This window comes from Coregonus clupeaformis, unplaced genomic scaffold (assembly GCF_020615455.1).
Source record: "Coregonus clupeaformis isolate EN_2021a unplaced genomic scaffold, ASM2061545v1 scaf0370, whole genome shotgun sequence".
Classification (NCBI taxonomy): domain Eukaryota; kingdom Metazoa; phylum Chordata; class Actinopteri; order Salmoniformes; family Salmonidae; genus Coregonus; species Coregonus clupeaformis.
The window spans coordinates 98328-120560 of record NW_025533825.1 but is presented as its reverse complement, the minus strand read 5'-3'; the positions used below and the strand labels follow the sequence as shown (position 1 = coordinate 120560).

At 42.2% G+C, this 22233-nt stretch overlaps 1 protein-coding gene across 2 annotated transcripts in view; it reads right to left on the bottom strand.

Annotated features, from left to right (window-relative positions):
• Window positions 1–22233, bottom strand: part of LOC121581832 (protein Hook homolog 3-like) — a 90557-nt gene that overhangs the window by 9341 nt on the left and 58983 nt on the right. The window contains exons 20-22 of one of the 2 annotated variants that reach the window (XM_041897193.2): window positions 19289–19494; window positions 17114–17185; window positions 14339–14481 (exon numbers count right to left, since the gene is read on the bottom strand). In XM_041897193.2, the coding sequence (XP_041753127.2) occupies window positions 14339–14481; window positions 17114–17185; window positions 19289–19494 (421 nt within the window). Of the gene's footprint in view, window positions 1–11300; window positions 14482–17113; window positions 17186–19288; window positions 19495–22233 lie in introns of those variants that run through there. The other variant, XM_041897194.2, reaches the window with a different exon arrangement.

Sequence of the window (22233 nt, the reverse complement as noted above, 5' to 3'; positions counted from 1 at the left end):
GTAGAGGTGCTATCTGTAGATACCGTCAGTAGAGGTGCTATCTGTAGATACCGTCTGTAGAGGTGCTATCTGTAGATACCGTCTGTAGAGGTGCTATCTGTAGATACCATCTGTAGAGGTGCTATCTGTAGATACCGTCTGTAGAGGTGCTATCTGTAGATACCGTCTGTAGAGGTGCTATCTGTAGATACCGTCTGTAGAGGTGCTATCTGTAGATACCGTCTGTAGAGGTGCTATCTGTATATACCGTCTGTAGAGGTGCTATCTGTATATACCGTCTGTAGAGGTGCTATCTGTAGATACCGTCTGTAGAGGTGCTATCTGTAGATACCGTCTGTAGAGGTGCTATCTGTATATACCGTCTGTAGAGGTGCTATCTGTAGATACCGTCTGTAGAGGTGCTATCTTTATCAGCATCATAAAAGCTGATGGTATTTCAACCACATAGGCCTAAAATATGCACCCAAGCCGAACTGAAACCTTATCAGAAACATGTTGGGTCGTTTTCACGGCTTACTATTTCCATACAAGCCGTCAAACTGATGTCATTTGGAAATGTTGGACAGAAAATCGTACCCTTTATTTTTTATAGCCTAGTTAGGCATTGTTACTGCATTTCCTCCCCGGTCCCTAAACTTCTTAGCACCACGAAAGAAGCAGAGATCACAGAGAAAACTTTATTGATGTCAACTCGATTGAAGCAATCATTCTATCAATTTATGACATCATTCTGGTGATCAAGAGTTTATTTAGTCTTCTGGGGCAACATATAATGACAGAAGAGAAGCTGCATGTACAGTTGAAGTCGGAAGTTTACATACACCTTAGCCAAATACATTTAAATTCAGTTTTTCACAATTCCTGACATTTAATCCTAGTAAAAATTCCCTGTCTTAGGTCAGTTAGGATCACCACTTTATTTTAAGAATGTGAAATGTCAGAATAATAGTAGAGAGAATGATTTATTTCAGCTTTTATTTCTTTCATCACATTCCCAGTGGGTCAGACGTTTACATACACTCAGTTAGTATTTGGTAGCATTGCCTTTAAATAGTTTAACTTGGGTCAAACGTTTCGTGTAGCCTTCCACAAGCTTCCCACAATAAGTTGGGTGAATTTTGGCCCACTCCTCCTGACAGAGCTGGTGTAACTGATTCAGGTTTGTAGGCCTCCTTGCTCGCACACGCTTTTTCAATTCTGCCCACACATTTTCTATAGGATTGAGGTCAGGGCTTTGTGATGGCCACTCCAATACCTTGACTTTGTTGTCCTTAAGCCATTTTGCCACAACTTTGGAAGTATGCTTGGGGTCATTGTCCAATTGGAAGACCCATTTGCGACCAAGCTTTAACTTCCTGACTGATGTCATGAGATGTTGCTTCAATATATCCACATAATTTTCCTTCCTCATGATGCCATGTATTTTGTGAAGTGCACCAGTCCCTCCTGCAGCAAAGCACCCCAACAGCATGATGCTGCCACACCCGTGCTTCACGGTTGGGATGGTGTTCTTCGGCTTGCAAGCGTCCCCCTTTTTCCTCCAAACATAACGATGGTCATTATGGCCAAACAGTTCTATTTTTGTTTCATCAGACCAGAGGACATTTCTCCAAAAAGTACGATCTTTGTCCCCATGTGCAGTTGCAAACCGTAGTCTGGCTTTTTTATGGCAGTTTTGGAGCAGTGGATTCTTCTTTGCTGAGCGGCCTTTCAGGTTATGTCGATATAGGACTCGTTTTACTGTGGATATAGATACTTTTGTACCCATTTCCTCCAGCATCTTCACAAGGTCCTTTGCTGTTGTTCTGGGATTTATTTGCACTTTTCACACCAAAGTACGTTCATCTCTAGGAGACTGAACGCGTCTCCTTCCTGAGCGGTATGACGGCTGCGTGGTCCCATGGTGTTTATACTTGCGTACTATTGTTTGTACAGATGAACGTGGTACCTTCAAGCGTTTGGAAATTGCTCCCAAGGATGAACCAGACTTGTGGAGGTCTACAATTATTTTTCTGAGGTCTTCGCTGATTTCTTTTGATTTTCGCATGATGTCAAGCAAAGAGGCACTGGGTTTGAAGGTACACCTCCAATTGACTCAAATGATGTCAATTAGCCTACTAGAATCTTCTAAAGTCATGACATCATTTTCTGGAATTTTCCAAGCTGTTTAAAGGCACAGTCAACTTAGTGAATGTAAACTTCTGACACACTGGAATTGTGATACAGTGAATTATAAGTGAAATAATCAGTCTGTAAACAATTGTTGAAAAAATTACTTGTGTCATGCACAAAACTATAGTTTGTTAACAAGAAATGCGTGGGGTGGTTGAAAAACGAGTTTTAATGACTCCAACCTAAGTGTATGTAAACTTCCGACTTCAACTGTATCTAATTATTAACAAATAGTAGATTAACAAATAGCCTACCAAAATGTTGGAAATTATAAGCAGAAACATATCTAAATCAGGACCAAAATATCCTGCACCCCCTGTCAAAAAATCATTCTGCCATCTCTGACTAGCTTACAGTGCATTTTCTATATTAGCGGGTTAGGGTCGGACCCACACACCACTCACGACATACGCTGCTTCTACTGTCTATTATCTATCCTGTTGTCTAGTCCCTTTACCCCTACCTACAGTATACTGCTGCTACTGTCTATTATATATCCTGTTGCCTAGTCACTTTACCCCTACCTACAGTATACTGCTGCTACTGTCTATTATCTATCCTGTTGCCTAGTCACTTTACCCCTACCTACAGTATACTGCTGCTACTGTCTATTATCTATCCTGTTGTCTAGTCACTTTACCCCCTACCTACAGTATACTGCTGCTACTGTCTATTATCTATCCTGTTGTCTAGTCACTTTACCCCCTACCTACAGTATACTGCTGCTACTGTCTATTATCTATCCTGTTGTCTAGTCACTTTACCCCTACCTACAGTATACTGCTGCTACTGTCTATTATCTATCCTGTTGTCTAGTCACTTTACCCCTACCTACAGTATACTGCTGCTACTGTCTATTATCTATCCTGTTGCCTAGTCACTTTACCCCTACCTACAGTATACTGCTGCTACTGTCTATTATCTATCCTGTTGTCTAGTCACTTTACCCCTACCTACAGTATACTGCTGCTACTGTCTATTATCTATCCTGTTGTCTAGTCACTTTACCCCTACCTAAATGTAGAACCCTGCGTGGAAAGGGTTCTACCTGGAACCAAATAGGGTTTTTCAAATGGTTCTCCTATGGGGAGAGCCGAAGAAACATTTTAGGTTCTAGATAGCACCTATATATAGGTGTTATTTTCTACTCCCTGTATATAGCCATGTTATTTTCTACTTCCTGTATATAGCCATGTTATTTTCTACTCCCTGTATATAGCCATGTTATGTTCTACTTCCTGTATATAGCCATGTTATTTTCTACTTCCTGTATATAGCCATGTTATTTTCTACTCCCTGTATATAGGCATGTTATTTTCTACTTCCTGTATATAGCCATGTTATTTTCTACTCCCTGTATGTAGCCATGTTATTTTCTACTCTCTGTATATACCCATGTTATTTTCTACTTCCTGTATATAGCCATGTTATTTTCTACTACCTGTATATAGCCATGTTATTTTCTACTTCCTGTATATAGCCATGTTATTTTCTACTCCCTGTATATAACCATGTTATTTTCTACTCCCTGCATATAGCCATGTTATTTTCTACTTCCTGTATATAGCCATGTTATTTTCTACTTCCTGTATATAGCCATGTTATTTTCTACTCCCTGTATATAGGCATGTTATTTTCTACTTCCTGTATAAAGCCATGTTATTTTCTACTTCCTGTATATAGCCATGTTATTTTCTACTCCCTGTATATAGCCATGATATTTTCTACTCCCTGTATATAGCCATGTTATTTTCTACTTCCTGTATATAGCCATGTTATTTTCTACTTCCTGTATATAGCCATGTTATTTTCTACTTCCTGTATATAGCCATGTTATTTTCTACTCCCTGTATATAGCCATGTTATTTTCTACTCCCTGTATATAGCCATGTTATTTTCTACTACCTGTATATAGCCATGTTATTATCTACTTCCTGTATATAGCCATGTTATGTTCTACTCCCTGTATATAACCATGTTATTTTCTACTCCCTGTATATAGCCATGTTATTTTCTACTTCCTGTATATAGCCATGTTATTTTCTACTTCCTGTATATAGCCATGTTATTTTCTACTTCCTGTATATAGACATGTTATTTTCTACTTCCTGTATATAGCCATGTTATTTTCTACTTCCTGTATATAGCCATGTTATTTCTACTTCCTGTATATAGCCATGTTAGTGTTATTAATTAGTCACTGTCTTTGTATTCCTTGTGTCACTATTTACATTATTGTCATTATCTTTAACTCTGCGTTGTTGAAAAAGGACCTGTACATTAAGTAAGCAGTTCACTGTTAGTCTACACCTGTTGTTTACAAATCATGTGATTTGATTTGGACCCAGCCTCAGAGACAGGACCCCAAGCAGGCTTATCAAGATGGTAGTGTTCCTTATCAAGATGGTAGTGTGTTCCTTATCAAGATGGTAGTGTTCCTTATCAAGATGGTAGTGTTCCTTATCAAGATGGTAGTGTGTTCCTTATCAAGATGGTAGGGTGTTCCTTATCAAGATGGTAGTGTGTTCCTTATCAAGATGGTAGTGTTCCTTATCAAGATGGTAGTGTGTTCCTTATCAAGATGGTAGTGTGTTCCTTATCAAGATGGTAGTGTTCCTTATCAAGATGGTAGTGTGTTCCTTATCAAGATGGTAGTGTGTTCCTTATCAAGATGGTATTGTTCCTTATCAAGATGGTAGTATGTTCCTTATCAAGATGGTATTGTTCCTTATCAAGATGGTAGTATGTTCCTTATCAAGATGGTATTGTTCCTTATCAAGATGGTAGTGTGTTCCTTATCAAGATGGTATTGTTCCTTATCAAGATGGTAGTGTTCCTTATCAAGATGGTAGTGTGTTCCTTATCAAGATGGTAGTATGTTCCTTATCAAGATGGTAGTGTTCCTTATCAAGATGGTAGGGTGTTCCTTATCAAGATGGTAGTGTGTTCCTTATCAAGATGGTAGTGTTCCTTATCAAGATGGTAGTGTTCCTTATCAAGATGGTAGTGTTCCTTATCAAGATGGTAGTGTTCCTTATCAAGATGGTAGTGTTCCTTATCAAGATGGTAGTGTGTTCCTTATCAAGATGGTAGTGTTCCTTATCAAGATGGTAGTGTGTTCCTTATCAAGATGGTAGTGTTCCTTATCAAGATGGTAGTGTTCCTTATCAAGATGGTAGTATGTTCCTTATCAAGATGGTAGTGTTCCTTATCAAGATGGGAACAAGATGAAGCCCAACTCTTCCAGCGTAGAGATTTGTGAGAATGTTAACAGGGAGAAGAAAAAAGGAAATGTTTTGTGGAAAATAATGTTTGTTTGACAGTCATGTTCCCACAGACAATGGTACAATACTTCAGTGGCTTTGAAAGGTCTGAATACTTTTTTTGTCTTACAACATTTTGAACAAATATCTAGGATAAAAATACTCAGAGAAATACAAGCTTTATTACAACTTGGTTAACAGCTGTACATGTCAGAGCGTAGGAAGCACATTTTATCAACAAGTTTTACATGGACTGGTAACTATGACCACTAATTTCCTCCTTCACTGTTTATTTCTCCCATACAGTGTGTACATATTATACAAGCAACAATATAAAACTTGGCAAATGGAAAGGTTATTTGCTACTTTATTTTTAATGTAAAATAAGTCATCCTATGAATACAAAATACAGCAACCATAAAACCTGGTGATAAGTTCTGACTGAAAAGCCTCAGTTCTTTAAAAAAAACATGTTTTCTTTTCTACTAGAGGGTTTAGCCTGGGAAAACCAGATTGAACGCTACGCTCACCATTGTTTGAAACATTCAGTCTGAGGTTTATTGTCCTGTGTAGAACACTAGCCTGGTCCCAGATCACTTGTCAAGACAGCACAAACTGATCTGGGACCAGGCTAGGAGACTAACTGATCTGGGACCAGGCTAGGAGACTAACTGATCTGGGACCAGGCTAGGAGACTAACTGATCTGGGACCAGGCTAGGAGACTAACTGATCTGGGACCAGGCTAGGAGACTAACTGATCTGGGACCAGGCTAGGAGACTAACTGATCTGGGACCAGGCTAGGAGACTAACTGATCTGGGACCAGGCTAGGAGACTAACTGATCTGGGACCAGGCTAGGAGACTGACTGATCTGGGACCAGGCAGCAGAAGATCGACCCACTATAATGGACACTACTGAGACCAGTTGTAACTTTAGTAACACTTTACTTATAGCCTGAGGTTATAATGCATTATGATGCAGTTATAATGCATTGTAAGCCTTGTCATAAGCAGGTACGACCCTATTCATGCCTTATCATCTCATACCAGCCTGGATGAAATATGAGCCATTTGGAGTCAGTTGACATGGAGAGACATAGGATATTATCCGACTTATAAAAACATTATAAAAAGGCTCATAGGTGCTTATAACAAGTTATTAAGCATCATATCTACAGAGTAAAGTGTTACCATATTTGTTTTCCAGAGCTACTCTGTTCTGATTAATGGCAAGTGGTTTTTAAGCTATGACTGTGTCCCAAAAGGCATCCAGTTCCCTTTGGACCAGGGCCCATAGGGGACCAGGAATCCATTTGGGATGCAGATAGTAGCTCCATGTTCATCAGGAGACATGCAAAAACCAAAACAGGACAGACAGTCAAGAGACTAGGAAATAATAATCATAATAATGTCAGGAGACCAGTATTTCACACAAGTAGTAAGAGTCATAGAAAGTTCATCAGTTACATAATAATACGGACAAATCTTTTTGCTTGTTATGTGAAAACGCCAACTGAAAACCACAGTACCAGCAACAGGTGAATAAGTCTACATTTACTAGAGAACCAACACTCCCTCTCTTACTCACACTGGGTTTACTAGAGAACCAACACTCCCTCTCTTACTCACACTGGGTTTACTAGAGAACCAACACTCCCTCTCTTACTCACACTGGGTTTACTAGAGAACCAACACTCCCTCTCTTACTCACACTGGGTTTACTAGAGAACCAACACTCCCTCTCTTACTCACACTGGGTTTACTAGAGAACCAACACTCCCTCTCTTACTCACACTGGGTTTACTAGAGAACCAACACTCCCTCTCTTACTCACACTGGGTTTACTAGAGAACCAACACTCCCTCTCTTACTCACACTGGGTTTACTAGAGAACCAACACTCCCTCTCTTACTCACACTGGGTTTACTAGAGAACCAACACTCCCTCTCTTACTCACACTGGGTTTACTAGAGAACCAACACTCCCTCTCTTACTCACACTGGGTTTACTAGAGAACCAACACTCCCTCTCTTACTCACACTGGGTTTACTAGAGAACCAACACTCCCTCTCTTACTCACACTGGGTTTACTAGAGAACCAACACTCCCTCTCTTACTCACACTGGGTTTACTAGAGAACCAACACTCCCTCTCTTACTCACACTGGGTTTACTAGAGAACCAACACTCCCTCTCTTACTCACACTGGGTTTACTAGAGAACCAACACTCCCTCTCTTACTCACACTGGGTTTACTAGAGAACCAACACTCCCTCTCTTACTCACACTGGGTTTACTAGAGAACCAACACTCCCTCTCTTACTCACACTGGGTTTACTAGAGAACCAACACTCCCTCTCTTACTCACACTGGGTTTACTAGAGAACCAACACTCCCTCTCTTACTCACACTGGGTTTACTAGAGAACCAACACTCCCTCTCTTACTCACACTGGGTTTACTAGAGAACCAACACTCCCTCTCTTACTCACACTGGGTTTACTAGAGAACCAACACTCCCTCTCTTACTCACACTGGGTTTACTAGAGAACCAACACTCCCTCTCTTACTCACACTGGGTTTACTAGAGAACCAACACTCCCTCTCTTACTCACACTGGGTTTACTAGAGAACCAACACTCCCTCTCTTACTCACACTGGGTTTACTAGAGAACCAACACTCCCTCTCTTACTCACACTGGGTTTACTAGAGAACCAACACTCCCTCTCTTACTCACACTGGGTTTACTAGAGAACCAACACTCCCTCTCTTACTCACACTGGGTTTACTAGAGAACCAACACTCCCTCTCTTACTCACACTGGGTTTACTAGAGAACCAACACTCCCTCTCTTACTCACACTGGGTTTACTAGAGAACCAACACTCCCTCTCTTACTCACACTGGGTTTACTAGAGAACCAACACTCCCTCTCTTACTCACACTGGGTTTACTAGAGAACCAACACTCCCTCTCTTACTCACACTGGGTTTACTAGAGAACCAACACTCCCTCTCTTACTCACACTGGGTTTACTAGAGAACCAACACTCCCTCTCTTACTCACACTGGGTTTACTAGAGAACCAACACTCCCTCTCTTACTCACACTGGGTTTACTAGAGAACCAACACTCCCTCTCTTACTCACACTGGGTTTACTAGAGAACCAACACTCCCTCTCTTACTCACACTGGGTTTACTAGAGAACCAACACTCCCTCTCTTACTCACACTGGGTTTACTAGAGAACCAACACTCCCTCTCTTACTCACACTGGGTTTACTAGAGAACCAACACTCCCTCTCTTACTCACACTGGGTTTACTAGAGAACCAACACTCCCTCTCTTACTCACACTGGGTTTACTAGAGAACCAACACTCCCTCTCTTACTCACTCACTGGGTTTACTAGAGAACCAACACTCCCTCTCTTACTCACACTGGGTTTACTAGAGAACCAACACTCCCTCTCTTACTCACACTGGGTTTACTAGAGAACCAACACTCCCTCTCTTACTCACACTGGGTTTACTAGAGAACCAACACTCCCTCTCTTACTCACACTGGGTTTGTTTTACACTAAACACTTGAGGCAAAAGCACTTTCGACATGTTCATGAGAACTTGATAGGAAAGATCCTCTGACTTTCTGCCCGTCTGTCCATCGGTGCCCCTCCTGGGTCGTGTTCATTAGGGCACGCTGTACTAAAATGAGAGTTTCATATTGGACAGGTGGAGGTAGAACCTCCCTGTTCCAGTCCGTTTTCATTCCATTTGGTGCCTAATGAACACCACCCAGGACATGGTGGCAGTTTTACTACGTAAAGGCTCTATTTATTATTCTCAAAAAGGCTCTGTCATGGATCCTATCAATCAGGCTACTGGTTTTTATAAAAATGTTAGAGACAGGTTTTCCAGATTTAATACAACATAGGAAATGTATGAATCTAAGATAATACTGCATGTGTAAGTAAAATTAAAAAAACAGGCGTCCATATCCAAGTCATAAAGCCATGGTTAGATAGAGGCTTCTGCTACCATGACTAACCACCATCTGCAGAGAGAGAGAGAGCTACATATCGTTTTGAAGGTTATTATAAAATAAAGAAGCAAAGCAGGTTATGTCATCATAAAAAAACTTTAAAAAAAAGAAATAAACAGATATGATCATGGAAACTGAAAATGTAGATCTAGACTGATGTACAAAACATTAAGAACACCTGCTCTTTCCACAACACCAAACTCAACTCTGGAAGCCAGTTCCACTGCGTTGTTTCATTGTTCCCCTCTAGTCAGGGTCTGATTTAGACCTGGGACACCAGGTGGGTGTAATTAACAGAAAACCAGCAGGCTCCGGACCTCGTAGGGTAAGAGTTGAATACCCCTGACTTAGACTGAGCAGGTGAATCCAGGTGAAAAGCTATGATCCCTTATTGATGTCACCTGTTAAATCCACTTCAAATCAGTATAGATGAAGGGGAGGAGACAGGTTAAAGAAGGGTTTTTAAGCCTTGAGACATGGATTGTGTATGTGTGGACAAGAAAAAAGATTGAGGTGCCTTTGAACGGGGTATGGTAATAGGTGCCAGGCGCACCGGTTTGTGTCAAGAACTGCAACGCCGCTGGGTTTTTAACACTCAACAGCTTCCCGTGTGTATCAAGGATGGTCCACCACCCAAAGCACATCCAGCCAACTTGACACAACTGTGGGAAGCATTGGAGTCAACATGGGGCCAGCATCCCTGTGGAACGCTTTCGACACCTTGTAGAGTCCATGCCCCGACGAATTGAGGCTGTTCTGAGGGCAAAAGGTGGTAGGTGTTCCTAATGTTTGGTATACTCAGTGTATACACATTTGATTAGAGGATCATATTAAACTATAAATAAATAAATTATGATGTTGAGTCGTGCATTTTCCTCTAGAGCCTTGACCCAGTGAACACAAAGCAAAGAGAGAGAAGTGAGTGAAACCCCTAACACCGAGGAAGACTCAGCAGATACACATCAGGGTTTACAGTACAGTAACCATGTATTGCTAGTCACTTGATCATCGTCACTGTCAAAGTCTACAGAGAGCCATTCGGTCACAAGAATAACACTGTCTTCCATGTAATCCTCTCCTTGCACCACACAGCTTTCGTACATGAGGTTTCCTTGATCTTGGACACAGCATCAAGGATCTTTGAGCGAATGGTTGTTTTATTATCCCCAGCCCTAGCGACACGCGCTCCCCATTCCATTCCCCCACTAGAGACTACTGTTGCTATCTCAGGGCGTGACGGTAGAGGTTCAGAAGCACAAGCTGCAAGCAGATGCAGGGGGGTGGGGGAGGTCAGGGTGGCCTCTGAGAGGACGGTGTCCTCTGGGTCTGTAGAGAACACTTTCCCCCTCCTGGGCCTAATCTGGGCCCGCCCGCCCGCCCGCCCGGCCGTTAGAGTTGATGGTTAGTGTTGAATTGATGAAGGGTTATTTTCAGCCTGGCTCAACTCAATATAAATTCATGCAAACGAACAAACGTCAGGTCATGCACACGCCCGTCACCCCTGCCTGCGCTGGTCATGTAATGACATCACTGTGGAGAGGAGAGAGAGAGAGAGAAAGAGAGAGAGAAAGAGAGAGAGAGAGAGAGAGAGAGAGAGAGAGAGAGAGAGAGAGAGAGAGAGAGCGCGAGAGCGAGAGCGCAAGAGAGAGAGGGAGAGCGCGAGAGCGCGCGAGAGAGAGGGAGAGCGCGAGAGAGAGAGAGAGGGAGAGCGCGAGAGAGAGAGCGAGAGAGAGCGGGAGAGAGAGAGAGAAAGAGAGAGAGCGAGAGAGCGGGAGAGAGAGAGAAAGAGAGAGCGAGAGGGCGGGAGAGAGAGAGAGAGAAAGAGAGAGAGCGAGAGAGCGGGAGAGAGAGAGAGAGAGAGAGAGAGAGAGAGAGAGAGAGAGAGAGAGAAAGGGGACAACAACCAGTAATGGGTTTGGTTATAATGATGTAGCAGTAGGATCAAAACAGTCAACATGATAGAGGGTGAATGGAGGAAGGAAGGGTTCAAGCCATGCGGTGTAGAGTTCTCAACAACTGCTGAAGTATTCCTTTAAAATTACATTTGGAAATCAATGTATAGTTTATAATCTACCTCCCTGTATAGTCTATAATCTACCTCCCTGTATAGTAAATAATCTACCTCCCTGCATAGTCTATAATCTACCTCCCTGTATAGTTTATAATCTACCTCCCTGTATAGTCTATAATCTACCTCCCTGTATAGTCTATAATCTACCTCCCTGTATAGTCTATAATCTACCTCCCTGTATAGTCTATAATCTACCTCCCTGTATAGTCTATAATCTACCTCCCTGTATAGTCTATAATCTACCTCCCTGTATAGTCTATAATCCACCTCCCTGTATAGTCTATAATCTACCTCCCTGTATAGTCTATAATATACCTCCCTGTATAGTCTATAATCTACCTCCCTGTATAGTCTATAATCTACCTCCCTGTATAGTCTATAATCTACCTCCCTGTATAGTCTATAATCTACCTCCCTGTATAGTCTATAATCTACCTCCCTGTATAGTCTATAATCCACCTCCCTGTATAGTCTATAATCTACCTCCCTGTATAGTCTATAATCCACCTCCCTGTATAGTCTATAATCTACCTCCCTGTATAGTCTATAATCTACCTCCCTGTATAGTCTATAATCTACCTCCCTGTATAGTCTATAATCTACCTCCCTGTATAGTCTATAATCTACCTCCCTGTATAGTCTATAATCCACCTCCCTGTATAGTCTATAATCTACCTCCCTGTATAGTCTATAATCTACCTCCCTGTATAGTCTATAATCTACCTCCCTGTATAGTCTATAATCCACCTCCCTGTATAGTCTATAATCTACCTCCCTGTATAGTCTATAATATACCTCCCTGTATAGTCTATAATCTACCTCCCTGTATAGTCTATAATCTACCTCCCTGTATAGTCTATAATCTACCTCCCTGTATAGTCTATAATCTACCTCCCTGTATAGTCTATAATCTACCTCCCTGTATAGTCTATAATCTACCTCCCTGTATAGTCTATAATCACCTCCCTGTATAGTCTATAATCCACCTCCCTGTATAGTCTATAATCTACCTCCCTGTATAGTCTATAATCTACCTCCCTGTATAGTCTATAATCTACCTCCCCTGTATAGTCTATAATCCACCTCCCTGTATAGTCTATAATCTACCTCCCCTGTATAGTCTATAATCTACCTCCCTGTATAGTCTATAATCCACCTCCCTGTATAGTCTATAATCTACCTCCCTGTATAGTCTATAATCTACCTCCCTGTATAGTCTATAATCTACCTCCCTGTATAGTCTATAATCTACCTCCCTGTATAGTCTATAATCTACCTCCCTGTATAGTCTATAATCCACCTCCCTGTATAGTCTATAATCTACCTCCCTGTATAGTCTATAATCTACCTCCCTGTATAGTCTATAATCTACCTCCCTGTATAGTCTATAATCCACCTCCCTGTATAGTCTATAATCTACCTCCCTGTATAGTCTATAATATACCTCCCTGTATAGTCTATAATCTACCTCCCTGTATAGTCTATAATCCACCTCCCTGTATAGTCTATAATCTACCTCCCTGTATAGTCTATAATCTACCTCCCTGTATAGTCTATAATCTACCTCCCTGTATAGTCTATAATCTACCTCCCTGTATAGTCTATAATCTACCTCCCTGTATAGTTTATAATCTACCTCCTTGGGGTGGTAGTGGTTATTTTACATGTTTGTATTGCATACCACTTCAATGGCTTTTTACTATGCTGTTCATGCAACATCATAGCCACTGTCTGACTAGTGCATAGATAGTGGATATGGACATGTTAGCATGCAGACGGGTTCATAGTGACATGTTACAGCTGTGTCAGTTGGTAGTGAAGGTGGCTTAGTGGTTAAGAGCGTTGTGCCAGTAACCGAGAGGTCGCTGGTTCTAATCCCCGAGCCGACTAGGTGAAGAAAAATAACATGTAGTGTGGCTCCAGAGGACAAAGTAAAGGACCGTTTGGATAATCAGGAGTATCAATCAATAACTATTCATTCATAAATAATCGATCATGACTACTGGCTGACGTGAGAACAGGAGTATACAGGGGAAGAGGTTTCCCTTCATTTCAATCTTTGTGCTGTTCTGTAAATGAAGTATGTGTATAATATCTACACCTATCAGGCAACTACAGCCTGCCTAAAACAAAGTCTAGCTAAGAGACTGAACACACGATACTTAACACATACTATGTAAATATACCAACTGGTTACAAACCCTCTATATAGTGGATCTACCCTCTCCAAAACTAAAGGTAATTCAAGCAACAGATATTCAAATGTTCTCCGTTTTTCTTCATAAGGGTTCAAATACAACCAACTGCTACCAACTTGTGAAAATTGCATCTCTGCTCACATCCTTGTGTTACATAGAAACAGGAAAACAGTTCATAGATAGGAGGATTCCTGACAGAAGATGACTAGAACAGTAACATCGTTTTACAGAAATGTGCATAATAGTAGTAATAATAATAATAATAATAATAATAATAATAATAATAATAAATCCAGGTAGTCCAGATTTAAAGAGAGACTGAAGGACTGAGGAGGAGAACAAAGGAGAGTAGAGGTTTAACCTGAACCACTCCAGTGAACGCTGTCTGGATTACTGAGCTGAGCCGACATCCATAGAACCGGACTGTCTGTGTGTGTCTGATGGACATCTGGAGGGTCAGGGGTCGAGGAAAAAGGGTCAGGTAGGGGTAAGGGTGCCATGTCTACCCGGCGCCGTGGTGGTACCTGGCCTGGAGTGTCTGGGGGTCAAAGGTCAGGGGAAGGGTCAGGGGTGAAGGGTCGTGGCGCCATGTCTACCTGGCGGTGGCGGACTGGGGTCCCGGGTAACCGGGGTAGGAGCGGCGTGTGCTGGTAGCCTGTCTCTGGCGGGCCAGGAAGGACTGTCCTGAACCCGTACTGGCCAGACGGTCCTCTGCTGCCTTCTTCTGGAGAGCCATACCCTGTGGGGACAGACACAGTGGGAGGGTCACTCAGTGGCTTCACTAAGACATATATTCATTAAAAGACCTTGGTTAAATCCCCTGCGTCTGCCATGTGTGAGTTTTCTCATTTTTGAATCAAAACACTGAAGCAAGCACCACGATACCTTGCTTTTTATATCCATGGAGTTTTAATTTCAAGTGGCATAGGAAATCCTACAGCGCCCTCTAGTGTTTGAGATGAGTAACAATGTAATATCAAAGATTTGTATAACTAACCCAAGATTGACCACAGCCTGTTGTTTCTAATGGGAGCAAATTAATCGTAGTGGGCAGAACAAGCAATGAGGGCCAGAGCCAAGCACGAGCTAGCGAGATCCTATTGGAACGTTCTAGCATGTATTTGCATATTTCCGTTAGGGATCGCCTACTCTGTGAAGTGTGCATGTGCGATAACTAAATTCACCCTTGTACTCCTTGTAAACAATGCAATTTATTGAAACTCTGGCAAAAGGGTAAAGTCTACAAAACGTAGTCCACTCTGTTCATAACAGATTGAAGTTTTGGGAACAGAAAACTGTATTGAGATCAAATGTTCGATGAGAAAATGTGCAGAATGTCGTCCAGGAATCCATCTCGCTCCATCTTCTCCCACTGCCAGCCACCGGGCTTCCTCTCAACACCATATTTGGTAGTGAGTGGAAACGTCAAACGGATGGGTTCAGATTTATTTATACATCCGGTGAAACATCTGTGGTAATAAAGTGCTGGTACAATATAAAAACTCACCGTGTTTTACCAGGCAGACAATATGGGTGTTTTTCAGTATCCGAGCACTTCTACCCCCAAGCCATAAGACTCCTGACAGCTAATCATGGCTACCCGGACTATTTGCACTGCCCCCCCCACCCCACCCCATCCCAAGCCATAAGACTCCTGAACAGCTAATCATGGCTACCCTGACTATTTGCACTGCCCCCCCACCCCATCATTTTTACGCTGCTGCTACTCTGTTAATTATTTATGCATAGTCACTTTAACTCTACCCACATGTACATATTACCTCAACTACCTCAACTAGCCGGTGCCCCCGCACATTGACTCTGCACCGGTACCCCCCTGTATATATAGCCTCCCTACTGTTATTCTATTTTACTTCTGCTCTTTTTTCTCAACACTTTTTTTGTTGTTGTTTTATTTTAACTTTTTTTGTTAAAAATAAATGCACTGTTGGTTAAGGGCTGTAAGTAAGCATTTCACTGTAATGTCTGCACCTGTTGTATTCGGCGCATGTGACCAATACAATTTGATTTGATTTGATGGTAGGCGCATGAGTCCAAATCCAAGTATGTGAAATGGAGCACGGATGGCCCTTCTCGGATGGGTACGGATGGCACTTCTCGGATGGGTCCGCCGCTTGGAGCACGGATGGCCCTTCTCGGATGGGTACGGATGGCACTTCTCGGATGGGTCCGCCGCTTGGAGCACGGATGGCCCTTCTCGGATGGGTACGGATGGCCCTTCTCGGATGGGTACGGATGGCCCTTCTCGGATGGGTACGGATGGCCCTTCTCGGATGGGTACGGATGGCCCTTCTCGGATGGGTACGGATGGCCCTTCTCGGATGGGTACGGATGGCCCTTCTCGGATGGGTTCGCCGCTTGGACACATTTTGAAGCATGGGTTGATGCAAGCTTCATCGAAAAGTATGGACAGAAAGATGACGCAGCCACGTAAAAAAAAACAACGTAAAATGTCTTGAAATCAACGGAGGCCATTATTTGAGCTGAAGAGAGAGAAAATACACTCCGATTTCAGAATGAAATGTTGCCTATTCACATCTCATATGTTGCCTGACTACAGTATTTTATCTTGATACGTTAATAAATACATTCCGTTTTAATTTGGGCATGTCTACCTGCCTACAATACCCACTGTAGTGTTCGTAGATCGCAAGACAATAGTAAGTCAATAGGGCCAACTGGCTAGCTACTACTGTTAGCTAACTACTACTGTTAGCTAGCTACTACTGTTAGCTAGCTACTACTGTTAGCTAACTACTACTGTTAGCAAGCTACTACTGTTAGCAAGCTACTACTGTTAGCTAACTACTACTGTTAGCTAGCTACTACTGTTAGCTAACTACTACTGTTAGCTAACTACTACTGTTAGCTAACTACTACTGTTAGCTAGCCAGATAGCCACAAAGAATCGGTAGCAAGCTACACACGAATAATTGACATCTACCTTGCATAACATTAGTTTTAGGTCATTTTTGCCTATAAAACTATCTGATTAGCTACATTATTATGATTCACATATAGCTAGCTGATAGTTATGAAGTCAAACGTTTGCTTTGTGTATATCTTGGTTGGTCTCTATTGTTGCCGTTGTCCTGTCTGGAAGAAGGTTCAGTGAATGGGGAGGTAACACAGCGTGAGGTAACACAGTAGTGCTTCTCAAATGGAATATTTTATGCGTTCTCCACACTCCTCACAAGAACAGACTCAAGAGAACGTCCTCGGGGCATGCACTTGTTGCATGAGAGAGTGTGGAGAAGGGTAGTGTGTATACTGAGAAACCCCCTATGAGTTTGAGTACGATGACTAAATATAAATGTAATATAGTGCAGGTCCCAATATAAAAAACTCACCATGTTGTACCAGGCAGACACTATGAGTTTCTCCTCCTGGTCTCTCTGGGCCTTGGTCTTGTCATAGTCTTTCTGTAGAGGGAGATCAACAGAGGAACAGTAGTAAACTGGGTTTAGTCTGACGGAGTACAGTGACATTGAGGGTAAATGTAGAGTTAGTATCAGACTTGGGATAACTATATTTTTTAAACTATGCTTTATGGAAAGTGACTCATTTCTGGGGGGGGGGGAACAAATAATTACTTTGGAGGTGACTACAATTATTTGAATACAGATCCCCCAAAAAATGACTACTTTTTAAAAACCATTTGAATACAGATCTTAGAAAGTGACTACTTCAAAAAAATATTTGAATACAGATCTCAGTAAGCGACTACTTTTCAGAAACGATTGGATTGGCTGCTTTCAACTAACGGCAAGGCTGTATCTGGAACTGCATGTTGAAGGTAGAAATAGAATGAATAGAACACAATCTCCTATACTATTCCAATCTGACAGTCATATTGGATCTACACTATGTATTTCTATCTGAACATTCTGTAAATGTCCATTCTCCTGAATATCCATTGCCGCAGGTGTACACAATCAATTCAAACCAATTAACCAATGATATTTTGTACAGGTAAGTAGAAATACGTTGTGACGCTCAACTACTGTATGACACTTTCAACATGCCACTAAAAAGGTCGAAAGCCATTTGCAAACAGCAAGTTAGATGCTTAGCAAAAACAACTTCGAACGTCTTTGTCCATCTGAGGGTAAGTGTTTTTGTTTCAAACACACACTGTGCCATCTATAAAGGGGCAGTTTACTCAGAATACAAACTAACATGATTTTCCACCTACCTTGGGCTGTAGTTGATTCAAGGCAGTTTTGGGATAATTAGTTTCCTTTCGACTCTTAATAGCCATATTTTGTTACTGTTAGCATTCCCAGTAACACTTAACATTAAACTGTTCTTGTGCCTCTGTAATAAAACTCGAATTGCTTTTGGAGAAACATTTAATTTGGCATTTTATTGCATTTTAATTGCATAGCAATGAGCTGAGAGTTTTTGTTAGAGGAATAGTGACTGTTCCTTATTCCACTAATGTAATAACTCCATTATTATGACATCATAAAGACATTTACAAAGTCCCATGTGACAACAATGTCTTTGTGTCATCATCACAACCTTATAAACATGTATAAAAACGTAAAATGTCAAGTGTTACTGTATTACTTTATGTCACACATTATGAAAATATATGTGTTAGTCATTTTGAAGCTGCAGAAGGGATCTACTCTGATGCTGAGGTGATTCTATGTCCCTCAGGTATTGCATTCTGGGCTATATTAAGATTCATATCGGAGAGTCGTCCAAACCATGTGCTTGTGAGCATAGATTTATTCAACTAACTGTTGTCGTTTTTTGGTTCTTCATCAAATAGTTGACAGTCATCAAATAATGTTCAGTTTTTTTCCCCAAATAACTTTCATTTATTCAAATACCTTCAAATATTATTTGGTTTTCTGAGACCTGTATTTGAATATCAGAGAAACTAGTTGCCTTTTAGTTGAAACTCTTTATAAACTTTATTCGACTACCTCGAGTATTTGAAAAGTTGGTATTTTCAAATAAACTACGAAATACAACTATTTTCTGCCCAGGTCTGGTTGGTATTACCACCATCCCCTCCTCCATCCCCTCCCCAACCCTAACCCCTCCTCCATCCCCTCCTCCATCCCCTCCTCCATCCCCTCCTCCATCCCCTCCCCAACCCTAACCCCTCCCCAACCCTATGGAGTTAGACAAACATTTTAATAGGCTAATAGCTTAGTCTTATTTTGAGTAGCATGTGAGGTATTTATAATATCATACATGATAAATATTACTGTCCCCTACACCTACCCCAATCCTAACCCCTCCTCCACCCTCCATCCTATCCCCTCCTCTAAACCCTCCCCTCTCCTCCTCCCCCCCTCCCTCCCTCCCTCCATCCCCTCACCAACCCCTACCCTAACCCCTCCTCCCTCCATCCCCTCACCAACCCTAACGCCTACACCCTACACCCTAACCCCTCATACCTCCAGAGTGCAGAATCCTCTCCTTCTCCTGCAGCTGGTTCTTCAAGGTCTGGACCTAACCCTACCTCCTACATCCTAACCCCTACACCCTAACCCAGCCCCTCCTACCTCCAGAGAGTGCAGCATCCTCTCCTTCTCCTGCAGCTGGTTCTTCAAGGTCTGGACCTCTGGTGCTGAGCCCTGGTTCTGTTTAGGGTCCAGGGTCCGGATAACACTCTTGGCCTTCTCCAGGTACTTCTTATATCTCTCCTCCATCTGCTTCATGTCTTCATCCTTCTTCTTTAAGGCTTCTTCCAGTTCCTCTACTTTCTGGGCTGGAAGGAGAGACAAAACAAAGACTAAGTTAATAGAAATTCACGAGTTGGTAACAGATTGAGAATTTACAGCCAAGTCATTTTGGACAAAAGCATCTGCCTAGTCTAAATTGTATATATTTGTTCTCACCCACAATCATACATTAGACCTTGTCATCATAGGCGAGCTTGCCATCTCTGACCTCACTGAAACCTAATAATCCACCAGGGTCCACCTACTGAAACCTAATAATCCACCAGGTCCACCTACTACTGAAACCTAATAATCCACCAGGTCCACCTACTGAAACCTAATAATCCACCAGGTCCACCTACTACTGAAACCTAATAATCCACCAGGTCCACCTACTGAAACCTAATAATCCACCAGGTCCACCTACTACTGAAACCTAATAATCCACCAGGTCCACCTACTACTGAAACCTAATAATCCACCAGGTCCACCTACTGAAACCTAATAATCCACCAGGTCCACCTACTACTGAAACCTAATAATCCACCAGGTCCACCTACTACTGAAACCTAATAATCCACCAGGTCCACCTACTACTGAAACCTAATAATCCACCAGGTCCACCTACTGAAACCTAATAATCCACCAGGTCCACCTACTACTGAAACCTAATAATCCACCAGGTCCACCTACTACTGAAACCTAATAATCCACCAGGTCCACCTACTGAAACCTAATAATCCACCAGGTCCACCTACTACTGAAACCTAATAATCCACCAGGTCCACCTACTGAAACCTAATAATCCACCAGGTCCACCTACTACTGAAACCTAATAATCCACCAGGTCCACCTACTACTGAAACCTAATAATCCACCAGGTCCACCTACTGAAACCTAATAATCCACCAGGTCCACCTACTACTGAAACCTAATAATCCACCAGGTCCACCTACTACTGAAACCTAATAATCCACCAGGTCCACCTACTGAAACCTAATAATCCACCAGGTCCACCTACTGAAACCTAATAATCCACCAGGTCCACCTACTACTGAAACCTAATAATCCACCAGGTCCACCTACTACTGAAACCTAATAATCCACCAGGTCCACCTACTGAAACCTAATAATCCACCAGGTCCACCTACTACTGAAACCTAATAATCCACCAGGTCCACCTACTGAAACCTAATAATCCACCAGGTCCACCTACTACTGAAACCTAATAATCCACCAGGTCCACCTACTACTGAAACCTAATAATCCACCAGGTCCACCTACTGAAACCTAATAATCCACCAGGTCCACCTACTACTGAAACCTAATAATCCACCAGGTCCACCTACTACTGAAACCTAATAATCCACCAGGTCCACCTACTGAAACCTAATAATCCACCAGGTCCACCTACTACTGAAACCTAATAATCCACCAGGTCCACCTACTGAAACCTAATAATCCACCAGGTCCACCTACTACTGAAACCTAATAATCCACCAGGTCCACCTACTACTGAAACCTAATAATCCACCAGGTCCACCTACTACTGAAACCTAATAATCCACCAGGTCCACCTACTGAAACCTAATAATCCACCAGGTCCACCTACTACTGAAACCTAATAATCCACCAGGTCCACCTACTACTGAAACCTAATAATCCACCAGGTCCACCTACTACTGAAACCTAATAATCCACCAGGTCCACCTACTACTGAAACCTAATAATCCACCAGGTCCACCTACTGAAACCTAATAATCCACCAGGTCCACCTACTACTGAAACCTAATAATCCACCAGGTCCACCTACTGAAACCTAATAATCCACCAGGTCCACCTACTGAAACCTAATAATCCACCAGGTCCACCTACTACTGAAACCTAATAATCCACCAGGTCCACCTACTACTCAAACCTAATAATCCACCAGGTCCACCTACTACTGAAACCTAATAATCCACCAGGTCCACCTACTACTCAAACCTAATAATCCACCAGGTCCACCTACTACTCAAACCTAATAATCCACCAGGTCCACCTACTACTCAAACCTAATAATCCACCAGGTCCACCTACTACTCAAACCTAATAATCCACCAGGTCCACCTACTACTGAAACCTAATAATCCACCAGGTCCACCTACTGAAACCTAATAATCCACCAGGTCCACCTACTACTGAAACCTAATAATCCACATTTACTAATCCATGCCACCTCTTTTCCACCATTAATTACCTACTCAAACCAGCTGTCACCCATCAACGCTGCAACCACAGAGGACTGCGGAAGATTCTCCACCTACTTCTTCGAAAAGATTAACACCCTAAGGAGTGGAATCTGCCCACATCACCCCCATTCTAGCCTCTATCCACTGGCTACCCATCCAAATCAGAATCAACTTCAAAATCTTCATGTTACTCCTCAAAACTCAACACCTCTGGTCCCCAATACCTCAGTGAACTCAGCCCCAAACAGACTTCACGGTCACTCAGGTCAAATGATCAAAGACTCTTTGGGACTGCAAGGACACGCTTAAAAACTATGGGTGACCGAGCATTCTGCTGTCTCGGCCCCGGCTCTGGAACGAGCTCACTGCCTTTAAATCAGAGCTCAAGAGTCACTTCTTCAAACTGGCTTTCACTTAATATGATCCATGTTGTGGTGTCTATTGGTCTTCTACTACAGAGTTCTATTGGTCTTCTACTATAGAGATATATTAGTCTTCTACTACAGAGTTCTATTGGTCTTCTACTACAGAGTTCTATTGGTCTTCTACTACAGA